We start from the raw sequence: 20,000 nt of genomic DNA on the forward strand, positions 1-20,000 counted from the left end.
TAAGGCCAATCCTTGAACTAGCACTTTAACTGTTAAACTAAGGAAAAATTGACGCCATAATTAAAAACAATATTAAATTTCACCTCTTAAACTTAAATTAAGGGACAAAAAGTACATTCATTATTCTTCATTTACATAATTATACATGTCTGTCAGTTATTATTTTATTTCCCACGTGCGAATTTCAAACAGTAAAAACTACGTTTAACTTTGTGAACATTATAAAAAAAAGTCCATCACATCCAGTTAATGTCTCTGTTTCACTTGAAGTGTATCACACATATCTACAATATTAATATTATCGGTACATAATTTAGCAGTTTCTAAAATTAAAGAATTCCCCATGTCACCTTGGGTTAAGCAAAGGTGACGTACCACCGCTGTTACTATGGTCACTACTTGTGGTTGACCTGCTGTCTGTTGATGTTGTCTTATTCTTTTTCCGTCTTTTGGCAAGCGGTGCCTGCTGAACATCCATCAGCGCAAATCCTTCCTTGTGTGCTCTGTTGAATGCATCATATGTAACATTAAGAGCAGACTCGACATATGTTCTTTTATGCCCTTTCCCAAGAATACCGGGTGTCATCAGAGGTGTATGTGGAAGACATGTGCTTCCTCTTAACCATTCATGATTGACAACTGCTCTCACTTTTAATCGCTGGGTTGGATCTACGGTCAAAAGTCCTAACAATGAAAGGAAAAGTGGTAGATAAATCAGTAAGAGGGTTGAATTTACCATTGAGTGACAAGGGCATGACATATGAAAAATATGGGTGCCTCTTAAAAAAGTCAAAGCTACCGCGCACCGGTGGCTCAGTTGGTTGAGCACCGGCCTGTCACGTGGGAGGTCGCGAGTTCATTCCGGCCGGACCAACAATCAGGGTCTTTAAATAACTGAGGAGAAAGTGCTGCCTTTGTAACTACATCTGCAAATGGTTAGACTTTCAAGTCTTCTCGGATAAGGACGATAAGCCAGAGGTCCCGTCTCACAACCCTTCAATGTTAATAATCCTGTGGGACGTAAAAGAACCCGCACACTTGTTGCTAAGAGTAGGGCACGTAGTTCCCGGTGTTGTGGTCTGTCTTCTGTTGTGTATCATGGTTGGGAAGGTAAAAAAAGGGGCCACAGTAATTGGCGCAAGCTAGCTCTGTTGTGGCACTCTGCTAGCTTGACTGGCAAAGTTAATAAAATTAATAAAATAAGTATGACATTCTCATTTTTTTGTTTAAATGTTCTACCATCTTAAGGTAATCAGGATTTGTGTGAGCTGAACCACTAATTAAAATAAAAAAAGATTTTTTATAACATTATTACAGTCAAAACAGCTCAAGCATTCCTCAGATGAGCGGATCAATGAGTTCATTATTGCAAATTAATTTTGATTTCAGTAATCATTTCAATAATCTGGTCGTCGAATGAATGATGCAGAATTCAATCAAGCCTCAGTTCAAAACTCGAATTTGTGATTGGAATATTGCTGGCTTCCGGGGCCAGGCCAGCATGAGAATTTCACAGGTTTGCTGATTTGCATAATCTGCCAAACACTGGTCATTTCACTCAAGCAACATAACCTTTCTGTAATCTTACCAGTATGCTCAAACTTGAGACACTATGTTTTCAAATTCCAAAGTTAGTACAGGCAAATGGATTTAAAAAGAAAGGCAAATCGTACTTGTTATGACCTTGTCAGATTATGCAAATTTGTACACCTGTCAAACTCTCATGCTGACCTGGCACCGGAAGTGAGCAATAATCCAATCAAAATTCGAGTTTTGAACTGAGGTTTGATTTGAATTTTGCATCATTTATCTGATGACCAGGTTATTGAAATAATTTCTGAAAACTAATTTGCAATAATGAACTCATTAATCCGCCTGTCTGAGGAACGCTTGAGCTGTTTTGACTGTAAGTGTAAAACTGCAAAATAATTATTGTATTATCATTAAAGATCATGGAAATTAATGCGCTTCTTAATAATGAAGTGTTGAGTTCCTATTATAAGCTTCATGTACTTAGCCAGCAAAAGGCACAAAAGAAAATAACCATTGATCTTCATGAATTTCTCCTTTATACATGTAGCATTTTTGCATTTCAATTTAACTGTGTTTATAGTGTACCTTTAATGAGATCCTTTGCTGCTGGTGATATTGATTTCCACTGCTGCCCTTCAAACCTGATATCTCCATGTGTGATTCTTTGCATTATGAAATCTGAAGACCTAAAACTGCGACTGCTTTGAAATGGTACCTGACCAGAGAGCATGGTGTACTGTAAAACAAATTTTGCATTTCCAAAATAGAGTTTAGCTTCAAACTAATGAGTACTTTCCCCTGGTGACTCAAGGTGCTGTCTTTTAAATTTGAACACGAAAACTGTCTAGTAACATTACAGAATGATTTGCTTACCATAATGACTCCAAGACTCCATAAGTCACATGACTCATCATACCCACTCCTTGTAGTTGTCTGGCTAATAACTTCTGGAGCAGCATAAGCTGCTGTGAAGCAAGGAGTTTGCAGAGGCTGATTTTCCGGCTTAAGTCTTGCAAAGCCAAAGTCAACAATTTTCAGTTCAGAATTGTCTGCATCATCTACAAACAGCAAGTTCTGAAAAGTATAACACACAATACCATGATGCAGAGCTATCACAAGAGTCCTTTTAAATGCTTACCATTTTGCCTAAAAGGAAAAAGGGTGCAGAGTCCTTCTTGTTATAATAAAAAAAAGAGACACTATTAATTAAGGAGCACACCCATTTTCCTTGCTTGGAAGAAGTGCAATGTGGTACAAGTTTGAGACTTCTGATTGTCTGAATATGTTCTTTGTTTTCATGTTATCCTTGACAAGTGGGAGGTGCGGTGGCCTCATGGTCAGTGTGCTCGACTCCGGATCAAGTGGTTCAGGTTTGGGTTCGGGTCCTGGCTGGGGACATTGTGTTGTGTTCTTGGGCAACACACTTTTCTCTCACAGTGCCTCTCTCCACCCAGGTGTATAAATGGGTACCAGCGAAATCCTGGGGGTAACCCTGCGATGGACTAGCATCCCATCCAGGGGGGAGTAGAAATACTCCTAGTCACTTCATGCTACAGAAACTGGAGATAAGCGCCAGACTGATGGGCCCTTTAGGCTTGTAGCAGACTTTACTTTACTTGACAAAGTACCAAAGAAAACACACCCCCTTAGAACTTACACGTACAATTTACAGCAACTGCAAGCTTTACTTGCATGACTATAAAAGTACAATAGGAATAATCTTGAACCCACAACATCCGGGTTATATCTCTGTTTCCCCGGCAGTGCTTTTCCAAGGGTAAAGGGTGGGTAAAGGGTAATATTTTGAACCAACCTTTTCGCTGAATTGCTCGGCACAGCTATTAATTCCTATTACACCCTGTTGAAATGGTGAGAACTCGATTGCATGCTCCAAGAAATTGTTGTGTTCATGATTAATCTTTTTGTGGAAGAAATATATGGGTTCCCTGTGTAGGGGAGCACAGCTAGCAGACCAAATCCCACGAATGGGACAAAAACGGCCCACTTAATTATTTACTGTCTCGCTTGTACTTTGTGGATGCATTCGCTACAAAAATCTGCAAGTAGAACTTAAGACTTGAATCTTTCAGCATTGCAATTGAACACAAATCAAAAAATGGTTTGCTATTGAAATCTTGAGGATGAGTGCAATTAATTAATAAAATCCACAAATAAAGCTGTTTTAGGATTTTGTGTTCCAATGAAAATCAGAAAGATCACGATTTTGAGAACAGATTTCCAATGGAACGCACCCCCAAGTTTCTCAATTGAACACACCCTTTGTTTATTCTTGGAGTAAGTGAGTAGGTTAGCCTATTAAGTGAACTAAGGCCCACTCAGGCGAGGTTCTGAGCAGCAACCCATGTTCGAAATGACATTTTTTTCTGGAATAATATCTGGTGCTCGTAATCAACTTTGTGTAAGGAAAACTTTTCAGAGAGAACAGGGGATGAAGTGAAAGCAATGTTTTCTGACTGGTTCACTGTATGTGTTGTAGATTTCGTTGTTTTTACTCTTGCGTATCTAACGTGAATTTGGAATTGACTTGGATTTGTACAGCTTGGTGATTGCCTACAGAAATTCCGCGCTAGTGTGCAATAAAAACTGCTGTTCATCGCTCGATGCATTAATTTGCTCTGTGAGTTCCGAGCTTTGTCTTTACTTCATAACTTGCGCTGTTCTTTAGATTACCGAGTCATATAGTAAATGTAAGTAAATTGTTGTCACCTCCCAGTGGGTATAATTGAACTACATGTGAGTTTTGTTATAACTTTCAAGGAACTTGAAAGGCAAAGACAAAATGAGAGCAACAAGGTAATATCACTTGTGGTATGGGTCAGGTTGTTGAAAATTAAAGAAATTAAAATGCTAAATTTTGTAAGATAAATACTAAATCTTTACCCATTACCCTTTATCCTTTAATTTTCACCCTTTACCCTTGGAAAAAAGCTGCTGCTGTTTCCCTACCAACTGAACTACAAGATAAGACAGGAGCAGACTGTCCAGGCTAATCAGAGTTTCCCCTGTCCTTGTGTGAGCCCATTTCCACTACTAAGGCTAATGCTCAGACATTATTGCATTCTAATAGAATCTTTGTTGTAATGTAAGTATACTACATGGTCAAAATTTGTGGCCTGCTCCTGTCTGACCCTGTGGCTCAGTGGAGTGAAGCTGTGATCTGACATGGAGGTTGAAGAGCTTTTCTTCATCCTTGTATGGGCTCAGATAGATTACATGGGATTATGAAGATAGCACTTAAAATAATAATATTATTATTATTTTCGTATAGATGCTGAGCTGTATAAAAGTATAACTCACAGAATCATTTAAAGGAATTTAAGAATGAATGATATTAATTATTAATAAATAGAGTTCAAAAAGATATTTTTCACAATCATTGCACAAACAATGTTATAGAAAAGTCATTGTAAAAGAGTGTAGGTACCTCAGGTTTTAAATCTCTATGTACAACTCCTCGGCCATGCATAAATTCCACAGCAGAAGCTAATTTTCTAATTATGTCACTTGCTTCCACTTCAGTAAAATTTTTCTTCTTTCGTATTCTTTCTAACAGCTCTCCACCACTAAGTAATTCCAAAACTAAGTAAGTGTGGAACTGTAAAAAAAAAAATGTAATGAGAGGTCAGAGAACAATGTATCTGTTGTAGTTTAAAGTTCTCCTTGGTTAAAAATTTTTCAGACTGGTTTTTACTTTTCTTTGTCTCATAGACATTACCATAATCTGAATTAAATTCCTCAAAGAAACTTCATGATAAGAACCACTGCAGGGGCTGATTGAAAATAAATGAGCAAATATTAACTACCTACCCCTTTCATAAAAATGTCAACTCTGAAGTTAAAATTCCAATCAACAGTTTGCTTTTCATTGCTGTGAATCAATGTCAGTAGGGAGCACGTACAGTAGATTGGTAGGTAGATGGGCCACATTCAGTTGCATTGTGATTGGTTGATTTTGACTGAATGAACAGGTTTGTTTCTAGAGAAACTACAGTGCTACATCAGAGGGGAGTGAAACATGAAAACTAATTTTTCCAGATTTTCGCAGGTCGAGGGAGTAAATAGACCATTTTACAGTTGTGGCTAAGTTACCAGGCCTAACAATGGAAGCGAGGCTGCCGGTGACCCTGTTTTGATACAAACCTTCATGCTTTTATAATGTTAATATGGACTAATTAGCGTTACAACAACACAATTTACATGATAAAAGCAGTGAGGTCTGTATCAATGCAAGGTCACTGGCAGCCTCGCAGCCATTCATAGGCTTGGTCGCTGAGCAAACAACTGTAAAAATGGCCTATTGCAGGTTAGGTTGGAGTGGTGGACAAAACACTGACACCCAGCGCATGGACTACCCAGATGGACTCCCCAAATGAACTACCCTAAAATGGACTAACTCTTAAAAAGATTCAATGAAAGAACTGAATTCATATTATATATACTTACATTGCACATACATGTACCTTGTTTATTTTTGTCTGTATTGCCACATGAAACTATAAAACCCAGGAATTGCACTGATTTCACTTCACTTACATAAAGTAATCGGCCATCACGACAATAATAATAATTATCAAAAGCTAACCAACTTAAAATAGGTGCTTAGACTTAAATACTGTTGATCAACACCATTTAAAATGGGTGTTTAGGCTTAAGTAAGCACTATTTGAGACACTGCTTACATTATAGACCAACAGTACTCATTCGAAATAGTATTTTTAGGGTAGTCCATTGTGGTAGTACATCGGGGTAGTCCATATGGACTGGGGATCAGTGTTTTGTCCACCACCTAGGGTTTCAGGTCACTGTTTTACCACAACCAAAACAACCCAAGCCTTCACAAAAATGCCAACCTTAGGCTTATAACCATTATTTTTTTGCCTAATGTTTGCATTAGTAAAGGTTTGGGTTGTTTCAGCTATGTTGAAAAAATGACCTGCAACCTTAACCTGCAGTTTACACCCTTCATGATTTTCGTCCACTTCGTCATGAGATTCTGTTTTATTAACTGCTTCCCTTTTTGTCACCAAAGGTGAGAAATCAGAACACAGATCAAAGAGAGAGAGAGATCAAAGTTTCCGATCCCTCCTACGCGTAGTTACCTGGCCTTTAAATGAAAGTGAAGCTGGTGTTGACCTCGTTTTGATACAGACCTCCCTCCTTTTCGTATGTTAATGACGTTGTTGTCATGCTAATTAGTAAGAATTTACATGAGAAAAGCAGTGAGGTTTCTGTCAAAACAAGGTCAACTCCAGCCTCACTTTCATTCATAGGCCAGGTAACTAAGCACACAACTGTAAAATGGCCTATGGACAATCACACTGTAGGCATACCACTTGGCAGGTATACTAGTTTTAACAGACAATTTTACAGTTGTAGCTAAGTTACCTGGCCTACAAATGGAAGCGAGGCTGCCGGTGACCCTGTTTTGATACAAACCTTCTGGCTTTTGTAATGTTAATACGGACTAATTAGAATTACAACAACACAATTTACATGATAAAAGCAGAGGGGGCTGTATCAATACAAGGTCACAGGCAGCCTCGAAGCCATTCACAGGCTAGGTCGCTGAGTAAACAACTGTAAAATGCCTATTAAACTAAAAGATAAGACAAATAAGACAAAATGATAAGGGGCTGAAGAGTAAAATACTCACATCATCCTGAAACACTTCCTGTAACTCAACAATGTTAGGATGGCCTTGACATATTCTCAATGACTGCTCTTCTCGGATGTGGTCACGTCTTCACGAGAAAAAAACACACCAAAATGACTCATTGAAAAGAGGCAGTCTTTGGAGCTCATTGAATGGTCAAAAGGTCAAAGGTCAAACTGTATTATCAAGTGCAGCAAAAGCAAGAAAATTATTCAGCAAGGTTGAATATTACCTTCTGCTGATTACTTTAACAGCAAAGGGTTTGCCACTTCGTATGTGAATGCATTTCCTGCAAGAATAAAATAAAACAAATTCAATGAAAAACAAAATCAAGTCCCTCGCCAATCAAGCCTAGCTGTTTTGTCAGGCTTTTATTGCAACTGCCTTAAAGTTGCCCAGTCGTTAAGTTCATCAAATTTGGACTTCAAATTTATGACTTCTATTTGTTTCACTGTAAGTAATGAACATACCTGCAGGTTGAGAAACTTCCATCACCAAGAACTTCGTCACTTATGACATAGTTTTGAAAGAAAGGTGAATCCTGCAAAACATGCAAAATCTTTTTTTTTTCTAGACTACTTTTTGGATCAAAATCTTTGTTGACTTAACAACAGGAACAATAAAGGTTATGACTTAAGATTTTACTTTTAACTTTTACAGTGATACACAAATTAGCTCCATCTTATCTCAGTGATATACAGTGTAGTTAACATAAGGCAAAAGTCATCATACCATCTTAGGTCAAACAATTCTTATTTCTGAATTTCACTAGGTTCTCTAGTATGGATTCTTTATAAATTATTATGTATCATTTTATTGTAAACCGCTCTTGATCAGCAAATGTAAATAGCACTACAGTATATAAGTGATTAAACTATAAAATAATTATAACCTCTTATTCTGCTCAAAAGTATGTTCCCCATTTAACTCTTACAACCAAAGACTTATAATTATTATTATAGAGTTTTCTCTAGCAAATGTCATTTGGAAAAAAAAGGGAGGTTAAAGACCTCTTAGCAAGTAAAAAATTAGATGAAGTAAATTACCTCAAACAATGCCGCGTAATCCACTGCCCCTGGAGCAGGTCTATACTCAGATGGCTTGTTTCCCACGAGATGATTAGAAAACTCATTTTCTCCAAAAATTATGGAAGGAGCAACAAATGAATATCCCTGAAAAGTAATTTAAGAAACTATTAAAAAGCCACATACCTCATTCTTAGAGTACCTTAATTTAGGGCACCTGCAAAAGATGGAATCCGGAATCCAGAACTGAATCCAGAAACAGACCTGGAGCTGGAATAAGAACAAGAAAGGTTGATGATATCCAGTTATTTTTATTTAAATTTCAGCGAAAAATGTTGAATTTTATACAATGCACTTTAAACTGCAAAATTGATTTTTATGGATATTGTTGTGACTACAAAGTTTGTACCACTGGCGTCACTCCAGTTTTGAACGGCTCAGGTTACGAGGATGATTGACATTGAGACTCCTTCTTGATCTTTGGTGGTATGGGAGCGAAGTTGTTACTGAAGCCATGGATGAAAGGAGTCCAGAAAAGAAAAGTAAAAGACAAAAGAAATTCGCCTTATTTATTGGAATAAAATGTTAAGGTAAAGAACTATGAACCTCGCCTTCCAGATGTCGCCGCATTGGAGATCAAGAAGAAACATGGAAAAAGTGAGCACTAGCCTGCGTGGCAGGCATGGACTTTCTAAACAACGAAACACCGAAACAAAGCACCAAAACACCCATGTATGACCTTACCATACATTGAATACTATCTGTCAAAGGTTGGATTTGACATTAAACATTGCTCCTAATCTCAGTCTTAATCTGACTCCTAATCTTACTCTCAGTGAATTAGGAGCAATAATGTTTTAGGCCTAAAACAATATTTAATCTCAAATCCAACCTTTGACGGTTAGTATTCAGTGTATGGTGGGGTCATACATGGTGTTTTAGTGTTTTGTTTCGCTGTTTTGGTGTTTCAGTGTTTCGTGCTTTAGTAATGCGCAGCAGGCATTCGAAGGGGAAGGAGAGGGGAACAAGAGAACGGCGGGAAAGCAGGGAGGGCGTGCGTCGAAGAAGGGGAGGATGCTATTGTTTTTTTTGCAAATTGTTTTATGGATTCCATTAAACCACATTTGTTAGTTGTTCAGGGCCCATACAACACCAAACAATTTCTTTTTCAGCGATGGTCTGAACAAACTCACACAAGAATTTGTTGAGACATATTTCACAAACTCGACACGCGTCATTGAAAGATTGCTCCTTTTTTGGGCGACTGTGTTTTGGCTTCGCACTACTCTCCACCATGAGAGTTTTTGGAAATGATGGAGCTGTAAACAACATTCCAGCATGGTGAAATTTTCCCTGTGAAGGTTTTTGATTGGATGCCATTTGACAGTTAAAGATTTCACAGCTGCCTTGTGTATGCACATTAATTGGTGGGTTCTTTCAGGCGCGCCTTCCTCATTCTCCCACCGGTCTCCTTTTCCCTTTTCCTTCCCCTTTGAATGCCTGCCACGCAGGCTACTGTGCTCACCTCTCCCATGTTTCTCCTTAATTTCCAATGCGGTGAGATCTGGAAGGTGAGGTTCATTGTTACTTACCTTAAAATTTTATTCCATTAAATAAAGTGAATTTCTTTTGTCTTTTACTTTTTTTTCTGGACTCCTTTCATCCATTGCTTCAGTAACAACTTTGCTCCTATGCCACCAAGGGACAAGGAGGAGTCTCAATGTCAATCATTCTCATAACTTGAGCGGTTTAAAACAGGAGCGACGTCAGTGGTTCGATTTTTGTAGTCACAACAATATCCTTAAAAATCAATTTTGCAGTTTAACATGTGTCATTACAACATTCAACTTTTTTAGCTGAAATAAGACAACTGGATATCATTGACCTTTCTTGTTCTTCTTCTGGTTCAGGATCCGGTTCCGGATTCCGGCTTTTCCAGACGCTCTTAATTTAGGACCATACGTGCAGTGTTCATAGCTGTAGGCAGCACCTTTTTCAATGACAAGAGCCCAGGTTTTCTGCAGACTACCCTATTATCACCTTACAGCCTTTCTAATTGTCTACCTGTAATTGCTCAAAACTGACAGAAGATGTCTCTAACTAAAGGATATTAATTTTGACAAAGTTCTTTGTTTTCCACCATCTCTTCACTTACAGTAACAGAAAACTAAATCCTTTAGCATATCTATAGTGTCCTTTATTATGTCCAGGTTTCCTGTTCATTCAATCATTCATGAATTCATTCATTCACTCCCTCATTCATCAATTAGTTTGCTCATTCGTTCGTTCTTTCGTTGGTTTGTTCTTTCGCTCATTCATTCTTTCTTTTATATCAGTTTAAACTTTAAAACTTTGAGCTGCATGGTTGTTAGCAGTCTCCTTTGACCTTCTCTAATGGCAAGAGAAGGAAAGGAGACCCTAGGAGAGAACGAACATGTAAAAGGAGGCTCTATTTGCAGGGTACATGGTTGTCAGCTGACAGCATCCTTATGTTGGTCATCTGTTAGCTGAAAGTCAGTCACTTGCTGGTTTATTACTGATCAACAGTGACTTGACAGCTGGTGAAAGTGTTTGGTAAGGGTGTTGGCCAACTCTCAATCAACAGCTGTTTATCTGTTGGTTATTTGTTTATTTGTTTATTTGTTTATGAGCATTACAATATGATCATAGTCCTAGGCGACCCGCAATTAGCGAAGCTATTCTAGGCGGGCCACCTTTCTTAAAGAAGTCCTGTCTCTGTTCTTGAACACATATTATTAAATAAAATCCCAAAGTACATACAAAATAAGAAATCAGTTAATTAGTTAATTAATTACACAATTATCAACATACAAAGTTGAAATGTGATTATTATTTTTGTTGAAGAATATTGTGGACAAACTCATGGATAGTTGGTGGCTGAAAATGCCTTAAAATGTTCCCCCATTGATCACCCTCAACAAGTGATGGTGCATCAAGTTACTTTGATTTTGCATGTCACCTTAAAAATTCTGTCTGCTGTCTTTGGCACTGCAGCAGGAGAGTACGTTGGAACCATGTCTGTGAACTCTTCAGCAAAATTACTGACATCCAGTTCATCCCTAATGCGAGGTTTAAATGGTGCTGCAATTTTCTTTTGTGACAACAGGTCCCAGTTTATTGACTGCAAATTTTCCAAAAAGACTAACATCAATACTCAAGAACAAAGAGGAAGGATTGATTGATGCAAATTATTGTAAAGTGAGTGACATGAGGTTAAAAAATAATTTATTTCTCTTTAGAATACCTTGAAAAAAGGATGTGCTTTTATTTCATGAGCACCTTTCGCTCCCAGTCGCACCTTTGGGTCTTTCTGCAGTAGTTTAAGAAGCAAGTCCATAACCTCCCTTGAGATATCAGGCGGCATTGGAGGACTGTTGTAAAGAATTCGCCTAAAAAAAAAAATCCAAATTCATTCATATCGGCACAAAGGCTACATAATGGCTATACCTCTTCCAAGGGAACAGAAAAGATTAAATGTAGCTGCTGCATTAGAACAGTTGGAGAAAGAAACAAAGAAACAAAATAAAGGGACAGAAAATGACAAAATTATGGAGAAAAGAGAAAAAGAGACCAAGAGAAATATGGTAAAAAAAGAAAAAAATGATGAAGGTAGAGAAAGATAGAGGGAAAGAAGAAGGCATAGAATAAGTAAGAATTGATGGACAGTTAGTTGAGAAGTTAAAACAGGTTGGATTACTTACTTGGAAATTTCAGATTGGCTGTTTTTCTCTCCATCAACAGTAAAGGGAGATGCTCCAGTGAGTAACTCATACATGAGCACTCCCAAACTCCACCAATCCACTGCCTGACATAGCAAATTAAGATGCAGATGAGAAATAATCCTCGCTCTCATCAAAGATGCTCTCATCTGGACAAATTTAAGCAATATTATTGTCTCTTACAGACACCTGAAAGATTCAGGTGGCTCCAACGAGATTCAAAGCCATGACCTCTGTGATGCTGGTGCAATGATCTACCAACTGAGCTATGAAGCCACAAACTTAACAGACACAGAAAAAAGGTTGCAGAACATTGTATGGGCACAAGTGATGTTTTGAAAGTTCTCACTTAAACATACATGTAATATTAATTGTGAGTGACCATAAATCATGAAATGCAGTATAAAGCAAGTTCATATGATTTTTTATTCATTATATAATTATATACCGGTAGTCAACCAAAATAACTCTATTGCTGTATTTCCATAGCAACTTCCATATTGCACTCTGTGACCTCTATTGCACTCTACAGTGTATATAACCTTATTTTATGTATTCATCATTAATGACTCAGAAACATGATATTCTGTTGAGTATATAAAACAACTGTTAATTAGTTACTGTTCAGCTTGTAATAATATAAGTGAAAAAATTACTCAATTTTGATTGGCTGAGAGCAGTGCAGTTCAAGTGTAACACAGTGCAAAAAGTCTAATACCAGTGCAAATTAGACATTGAAATTCTGGATCATGATTGGCTAATAAACAATAGGACTTGGTCAGAACCAATCAAATCTTTTGTTTTCAAATCAAGCGCATGCCCAGGATGGCGCAATCTTTTCCTGCTTGCAAAATACACATACGTTTTTTCTGCTTAACCATCTCGAATTTTTTCATGTATATTTAACAACTCGAAAGTGGTTCAGCATTGTCTGTACTCTTATCGACAACGATATTCGTCATCACAGTGGTCAAAATGTTGTGGACTCACAAGGCGTAGCCAAGAGTGAGTCTACAACAATATTCAACGCCAAAGAAAGCTTTTATTTCAGAGCGTGACCAAAATCATAACTCAAAGAAAGAGCAAGCGTTGTCTATAACTTTCTTGCAATATGATTGGTTTATTTCCCAAAATGAGCATTGCTGATTGGCTATTACATTGCGTGACAAATTGACGCAAGCATGACGCGAGCAGTGTCGTCTAGACTCTTATCGACAACGGCAAATTAGCCAATCAGATTGCAAGATTACAAGCAATTGTGGTAAAATATTCATAGGTAATCACATGATTCTTCTTGTGCAATTTGTAATAAATAAGCACATATAAATTTTTTCAAAGACTACAAATTGCACTCACCTTAAGGGCTCATCCAATTTTGGTCATCTTTGAAAAAAATTGCTTAAGCTTATTTATTCCAAATTGCACTCGAAAATCATGTGATTGCCTATACTTATATGCCTCATGGGTTATTTATCCTCTAATATCCAATGTGTACTCATGGAATAATAATAATTATAACTGTTAAATATTTACAGTTCAGACTAAACTGTCATAGAAATGTCTTGAGTGTGATAGGCCAACAGCAATACAAGGGAGTAAGGTTGGGATGTCCTTCAAACCTCCTTTCCCACTGGATATTACAAAATAATTAGGATAGTACGTGCACTCTCATTGGTCAATAGCTGCGTTTAGATGAGAGTATGGAACACGGCTGTGACATCACACAAATTTTGATTGGTTATGTATTGTCAGATGATTGGTTGGTAGGAAATATGAGCGTGTGTCAAGAAAATCTGTTTCAATCAAGAAGTAAAAAAACCAGCATTTTCTTCCATTTGTTGAGTAGAGAGGCCCTGACAGGGTAAATTCCGACAAGCGACACGGTCCAAAAAGTAAAAAGAAATTCCGACAAAAGACATCCTTTCCCAGCAAAATTTCGAAAGTGATGTCAAGGCCGAAAATGAGCCGATTAAACCTTGACATGATTGATTTTAAAATTCAGACAAGCAACATGGGACCCCCCCCCCCCTCCCCCCTGTCAGGTACTCAGTAGAGTGGGGATTTGGGGGAGTTGGGAGAATTCTTCACAGTCTCCAATTCTCCAAACTCCCCCTCATGTTTAGATGAGGCTATGGAAACACAGAAAACGTTCTCTATCGCTTGAATTTTCTACCTTCCTATGTGGGTATTTTAAAAAATCACAAACTACCATCCCATGCTGTCGTGGAAATACAATTTCCAGAAGTTTTCAATAACAATAATTATTATTGGTCTAAATATTTCCATACCTTGTCATGCCCTCTGCTTCCTCCTTTGACAACTTCAGGAGCCATATACTCTATTGTACCACAGAAGGAATATGCCCGCTCACCCTAAGATAATTAGCAATCATCATTGGATTAGCAATCCTTATTGAAAATCAAATGAAGTAGTTAAACATTAAAAGCCCCATATTAACATTTAACTGGTGATTATACAAAACAACCCCACTTACAGATTTTGGGTCTGAAAATTCTTTGCTCAAGCCAAAGTCTGTAATAACAACATGACCGTCTGAATCCAACAGGATATTTTCTAATTTTATGTCACGGTAAATTATTCCGAGCTGCAAGAAAAAAGGCAATATCGTCAAGCTTTGTTGTAAGTCAGAGGCTATCGATCGTTCCACAAAAGCTTGCATGCAATCACACGTTCAACAATCAACATTATCAAACAAGGACAAGACAAGAACTGCACTTCGAACGTCTTTTTATAATTTTCGGTTTATAAATTTAATCTTTGCTTGCGAAAATACAAGGTTTCAATTCTGGCCACTGTCCAGAGCGTATTGTTTCGCTTACCCTGTGAAGATGTTCAATGGCAATAATGATCTCTCCAATATAAATTCGTACTTCGTCTTCGGTAAATTTTTCTCGTTGGTAAAGATGGGTGAACAATTCGCCACCATTCACATAATCTGCAAAGACAAGTACTCCCCTGAGAACAACTTATTGTAATAGTGTGCTGATTAAAATTTAAACCAAATAAGCTTAAAGACTAAAATATTTCAATACGCGAATTCTGCATGAAAATGAAAGAATGACACCATGTTGATTGTGTCGCGATATGCGACCGAAAGTACGTGACACGGAACAAACATGATCGCTCCCGCAAAAAAAATTGATTACGTTTGTGTTCCCATAAGTTCTTGTTCATGTGACCTAACTGAAGTGAAATTAAATAAAATCATAAAATAACGAATGAATAACAAACCCATGATCAAATGCAGTTTGGATTCTGTTTGAAATGCCCAATGTAATGTGACCAGAAATGGACACCGTCTCACTGCTTCTAACACTTGTCGTTCGGTGCGTGTATGCTCAGCTGTCTTGGCTTTCTGCACGATCGTCGCCTTCTTGAGAACTTTCATAGCGTACAAATTGCCGGTGAAATAACCACCTCGTTTACGAACCAGGAAAACCTTTCCGTAAGCTGTCAAGATGAAAACATATCGAAAGTCAACTTTCGCTCACAGGTTCGCACAAGAATTGCAGAGAAATCTGCAACTAGTGCGATTTACCTCCAGTACCAAGCACCTTTAGGAGCTCAAAATTCTCCAGTCCAACTTTTTCATCTTCGTGTCCCGTCAAATTTGCTGAAAAAACAAAACATAACTTTTCCAACACCAATTCTCTACAATCATTGTTTATGTTGAGACAGACCACCAACATCAACATGCCGGAGATTTTTCAGTTTTCTACGCATATGAGAGAAATACAAACCATTTTTTAGCTCATGGTGAATCAGCTCAGACATTTCACATCCATTCTGGCTCATCTTTTAAGCTGATTGAAGCCCCCCAAGGCTTTCAAGGGGGAAGACGCACAATTCTGCCAAATTTGCTCGACATACACAATTCAGAAGCAATCCCCCGACTCTAATTTTTCGACCATCTGATTGGTTTACCGCTGTTAATGTATTTGACTCACGTGACAAAATAATTTTCCCCTCGACAATTGCGCTACTACTTCCGGTCGATTATCTTATTTTATTGCATTTTGATGGCAAAAAGACTATTAACACAGAAAGTATTAACCAGATCATGCCAGGAACAAAATAACATAATAAATGAAGAAAATAATGAGCACAAAATAGGATCGAACAGTTCGATTTTTCTTTGGTGAGATACTAGTTAGCAACTTCCTGTGTCAAGGTGATGGGATATTAATCGGAAGTACTGAAAATAATATTCCGCTTCTTTCCTCAATAATTTACATTGCGTTGGTAATTTTTTGTACATTTAATACAGTTGTTGATTTTAATCAAGGCAGTAAACGTTTTCATTGAACAGTTAAATAGGAAAGATAATTTAATTAATATAAGATCATCGATTCATGTTCATGGTCATGGGTTCCTGTCATGGTCAGTTAATGTATAAAGTTATCTTGAAATAAAACTCAAAGAATTTTTTCAACCTCCCTGTATGTCAACCCGTTTATTGAAGTCTCATACGTGACAAAATTTATGTGGCGGTATACTCTCTCGTGAAGAAAATCAGTGGGTACAACACGAAAGAGACAAAGCTTCTGGGTTTCGAGTGAAATTGGACATTTACATGAAACATGTGAGCATAAGAAATTAGTACGTTCCTTCACAAGACCTACCAAACTAATCATTTGTTTGAAATACATAGATAGGCTAAAGTGTCTTGGTTTTCAATTCGTGCACATGAGATATTGTTACTTTTAATTCCTTGGTGGCTCCTGGCGTGACGATGGCGCGGTGACGTGACACTTTCGTGACAATTCACAGTCGATAACATGGCGGGCATTCATATTGCACGGAGACTACTTCCTGCAAAAAATTCCTCACTTTTATGCCGTCGGATTTCATCTTTCTTCACAGACGAATATACGCCACCAAAGCTCGACCATGTCACTCCTGACTGGGAAAAACTTTACGAACAAAGTATCAAAGATCCTGCGACTTTTTGGGGCCGACTCGGTGCCACCCGATTGGATTGGATGACGCCGTTCGATACTGTTATGGATGTTGATCTGAACGTTGGGCAGCATAAATGGTTTTTAGGTGGTAAACTTAATGTTTCAGGTTGGTTCTCATAATAGTTTCTTCAACAATTATTGCTATCGATGATATCTATTTAAAGAAGGTACCGCCCTCCTCGGTGCAAGAGAGAAAGACAAAGCTCCACAGGGTGGGAAGAGATAGATGAACTCATCTTTCATCATCACTGCATGCTGCCTTGAAAATTATTGCTACAAAACAGAAAGGTGACTTTTTTTCACCAGAATTAAAGGGTATCTCATTACCTCTCTACTTCTTCCGAGAAGTCAACAAAGAATGTCCAGTCTAATAAGTCCCAGATTTTTGTACTCGGATTTAAATTGCAGTACGTTATGAGGAGGTGGACAGACGATGTTAGGGATTTTCTCTGGGGACTGTACCATGCTTCAGTACTGAACTAAATATCCATTGTTTTCTTGCAAAGGGCCCCCTAAAATGAACTGTCTTAGGGTCTGATCGAAAGAGAGACTAGGAATTAAAAATATTACGGTTTGAAAATGCACTTGACCCTCGATCTTCGCGATGATTTTAGTTCTCCCATTAGCAGTAATCGTTCATTTTATTAAGAAATACGATTCAAACTTGCAAGCTAAAAATACAACGTTAGCGTGTAAGAACAAAAATAAAAATAAAAATAAAAATATATATTTAAAAAAGAGAAAAAATCAAACATCACAGGTACATCCTATGATTGAGTTTAAAAAAAGGCACGTATTGCGTACGTGTGGTAGTGCAGTAACACAGCGCTTTATTCCATAACTGTCAACTGAGCTACGTTTTGTTTTCAAGGAGATTCAAGTTGTCTTTACGTAATGTGTAGCTCTAATAGTATACAATATTGTTTTGGTACCATATATCATTGTAGTGCAATTAACCAACACCCCATGATGTGGACATTACAAATTATGTTTTTTATATTAACCACGCATAACTTTTATGCTCCATTTTCATACATATATACACTTGTCAAAATTACTCTATTCTGATTGGAAGATAGAGTCTATTTCCCCCACTCTCTCTAGTCCTGTCTTTGTTCCAGTACAGGCTCCTTTGTAATTTCTTAAAACAACAGCTCGTAATCAAGTGTAATTGGAAGCAGGCAGGAGAATTTTATTGCAAATGGTACTCTAGAGTTTCTAAAGAATGCTAATTTAGTTACTATGGCAACCACATACATATCACTACAAGTGGCAAAAAGTCAAAACAGTGGTTTGGGTATTTTAAATAAAAACAACAATAATAATAATGTTATTAACAGAGGTGTGTGGTGTTATAAAAAATTTGAATTGAAGGCTCATCCATTTTGGAGAAATTTTAAAACATTGTGTGTAGTTGTTCATTTTGAATTATTATTGCAGTCATAAAATTTGGTTTACACATTGTTGGACATTGTATAAATTTTGAATATTTCTATGTTCAGTAAACTGTGTCGACCAACACACAAAAGCTAATCCTGATCGCTGTGCACTTATTTGGGAGAAAGATGAACCTGGAGATACAGAGAGAGTCAGCTATAGGTATTTACACACATAAAATGTACTTCAAAGAAAAGGTATTTTCTTCCTTGTAGAGGACTCCGTTACTTTTGAAATATTGCGAGACAAGGGAATGAAACCCCAGTGTGAGGTACCATGCAGTTCTTTAAAACTCCTATTTTGTTGTAACATAATAGGATGTAATAAATAAAATTATGTCAAAGTTTATGGTTGTTGTTTCTGGTATGTATCCAGTTGTGTCTATTGTATTCTGAAGCAATCCTTGGATCCTGCCATAGTCTCCTTACCCATTAAGACATTGGGAGGTTTAAAAATGGGCTTTGACATTAATAATAATCTATTTTGACATGCTAATCTTAACTATAACCATTGTCATCTTTATTGTGAATTATGCAAATAATAAGACACTCCGTAAATAAAAAAACTGGAGATCTTGCTGGCAAAGGTTCATGATACTCTATTATGTTTAGTGAGTGATAAATAAACCCTTTCTTTTCAGGGAGTTATATGAAATGGTGAACAAAATGGCCAATCTGTTGAAAAGCCATTGTGTCAAGAAGGGAGATGTGGTTTGTATTTACATGCCAGTTAGTCCTCTTGCTGTGGCAGCTATGCTAGCTTGTGCGAGAATTGGAGCTCCTCATAGGTGAGTTTCCATTTAAGCACCGAGATTACAATAAGACATGTACATTGTTTTTGAGGACAAAAATAAATGTCCAGCTCACTTCTCTTATTTTCACATTTGTATCATTTCCAGAATAAAGGTATATTATTATGCTCATCTGTAATTTTTTTTTGTATCTGAGTTGTTGTAAAGTTGGCTAATTTCTCCTTTACCTTTGCAGTGTTGTGTTTGCAGGATTTAGTTCAGAGGCACTGGCCAGTAGAATTGTTGATGGTAACTTAAGTTCATGTAATTTAAATATGACATTTAATATTTTGATAACCTTTAGTGCATTCATTACTGGTTGGTAATTTCATATTTTTTCTATGTAGCAAATGCTGAAACAGTCATAACAGTGGACCAAGCAGTGCGTGGTGGAAAGGTCAGTGATCTTAAAAAAATGGTGGACAAGGCAGTGGCTTCAAGTCCTTGTGTTAAGAGAGTGTTTGTGGCCAGCCGCACTGGCGCAGATGTCCCAATGGGAGCAATTGACTTTTCTCTTGAAAAGGTACTGTAGCTTATTGTTATTAGTCTTTTCAATCTAATTATCACAGTATATGATTCCAGAAAAGAAAATATCCATACCTCCACCCCAGATGGTCACAGATTCTTTGGGGTGAGGAGGGGGGAGATTACCCCTTGGTAGAGATTTTTTGGGGGGTTGTCCTAGGGAAGGGGGTTGAATAAAAAATACCCTACATTTATTACAATTGGAAGGGAATTTGTTTCCATGCTAAAAAGTAGCTTCCTGTTTTACCCTTTTTACCTCTGACCTACATTCATCAATGGTGGACTTCTTGGAGA

General features: G+C 37.5%; 2 protein-coding genes across 2 annotated transcripts in view; one reads left to right on the forward strand and one right to left on the reverse strand.

Moving 5' to 3' along the window:
- Nucleotides 1-64: 64 nt before the first annotated feature.
- On the reverse strand, nt 65-15,891 carry LOC137978498 (ribosomal protein S6 kinase alpha-5-like). The gene is made up of 17 exons (XM_068825452.1): nt 15,734-15,891; nt 15,532-15,606; nt 15,225-15,443; nt 14,813-14,928; nt 14,467-14,577; nt 14,261-14,344; nt 11,955-12,058; nt 11,498-11,642; nt 11,213-11,374; nt 8,254-8,379; nt 7,678-7,748; nt 7,440-7,496; nt 7,208-7,295; nt 4,979-5,149; nt 2,407-2,607; nt 2,119-2,269; nt 65-684 (listed from the first exon to the last, which is right to left on the reverse strand). The coding sequence occupies exons 1-17, from the start codon at nt 15,786-15,788 to the stop codon at nt 347-349; spliced, it is 2,274 nt and encodes a 757-aa protein (XP_068681553.1). The 5' UTR covers nt 15,789-15,891; the 3' UTR covers nt 65-346.
- An 869-nt stretch (nt 15,892-16,760) lies between these two features.
- Nucleotides 16,761-20,000, forward strand: part of LOC137979320 (acetyl-coenzyme A synthetase 2-like, mitochondrial) — a 12,184-nt gene continuing 8,944 nt past the window's right edge. The window contains exons 1-5 of the mRNA XM_068826557.1: nt 16,761-17,060; nt 18,457-18,553; nt 19,032-19,178; nt 19,378-19,430; nt 19,529-19,704. Coding sequence (XP_068682658.1) covers nt 16,772-17,060; nt 18,457-18,553; nt 19,032-19,178; nt 19,378-19,430; nt 19,529-19,704 — 762 coding nt within the window. The 5' untranslated portion in view covers nt 16,761-16,771. The remainder of the gene's footprint in view (nt 17,061-18,456; nt 18,554-19,031; nt 19,179-19,377; nt 19,431-19,528; nt 19,705-20,000) is intronic.

This window comes from Montipora foliosa, chromosome 12, assembly GCF_036669935.1.
Source record: "Montipora foliosa isolate CH-2021 chromosome 12, ASM3666993v2, whole genome shotgun sequence".
Classification (NCBI taxonomy): domain Eukaryota; kingdom Metazoa; phylum Cnidaria; class Anthozoa; order Scleractinia; family Acroporidae; genus Montipora; species Montipora foliosa.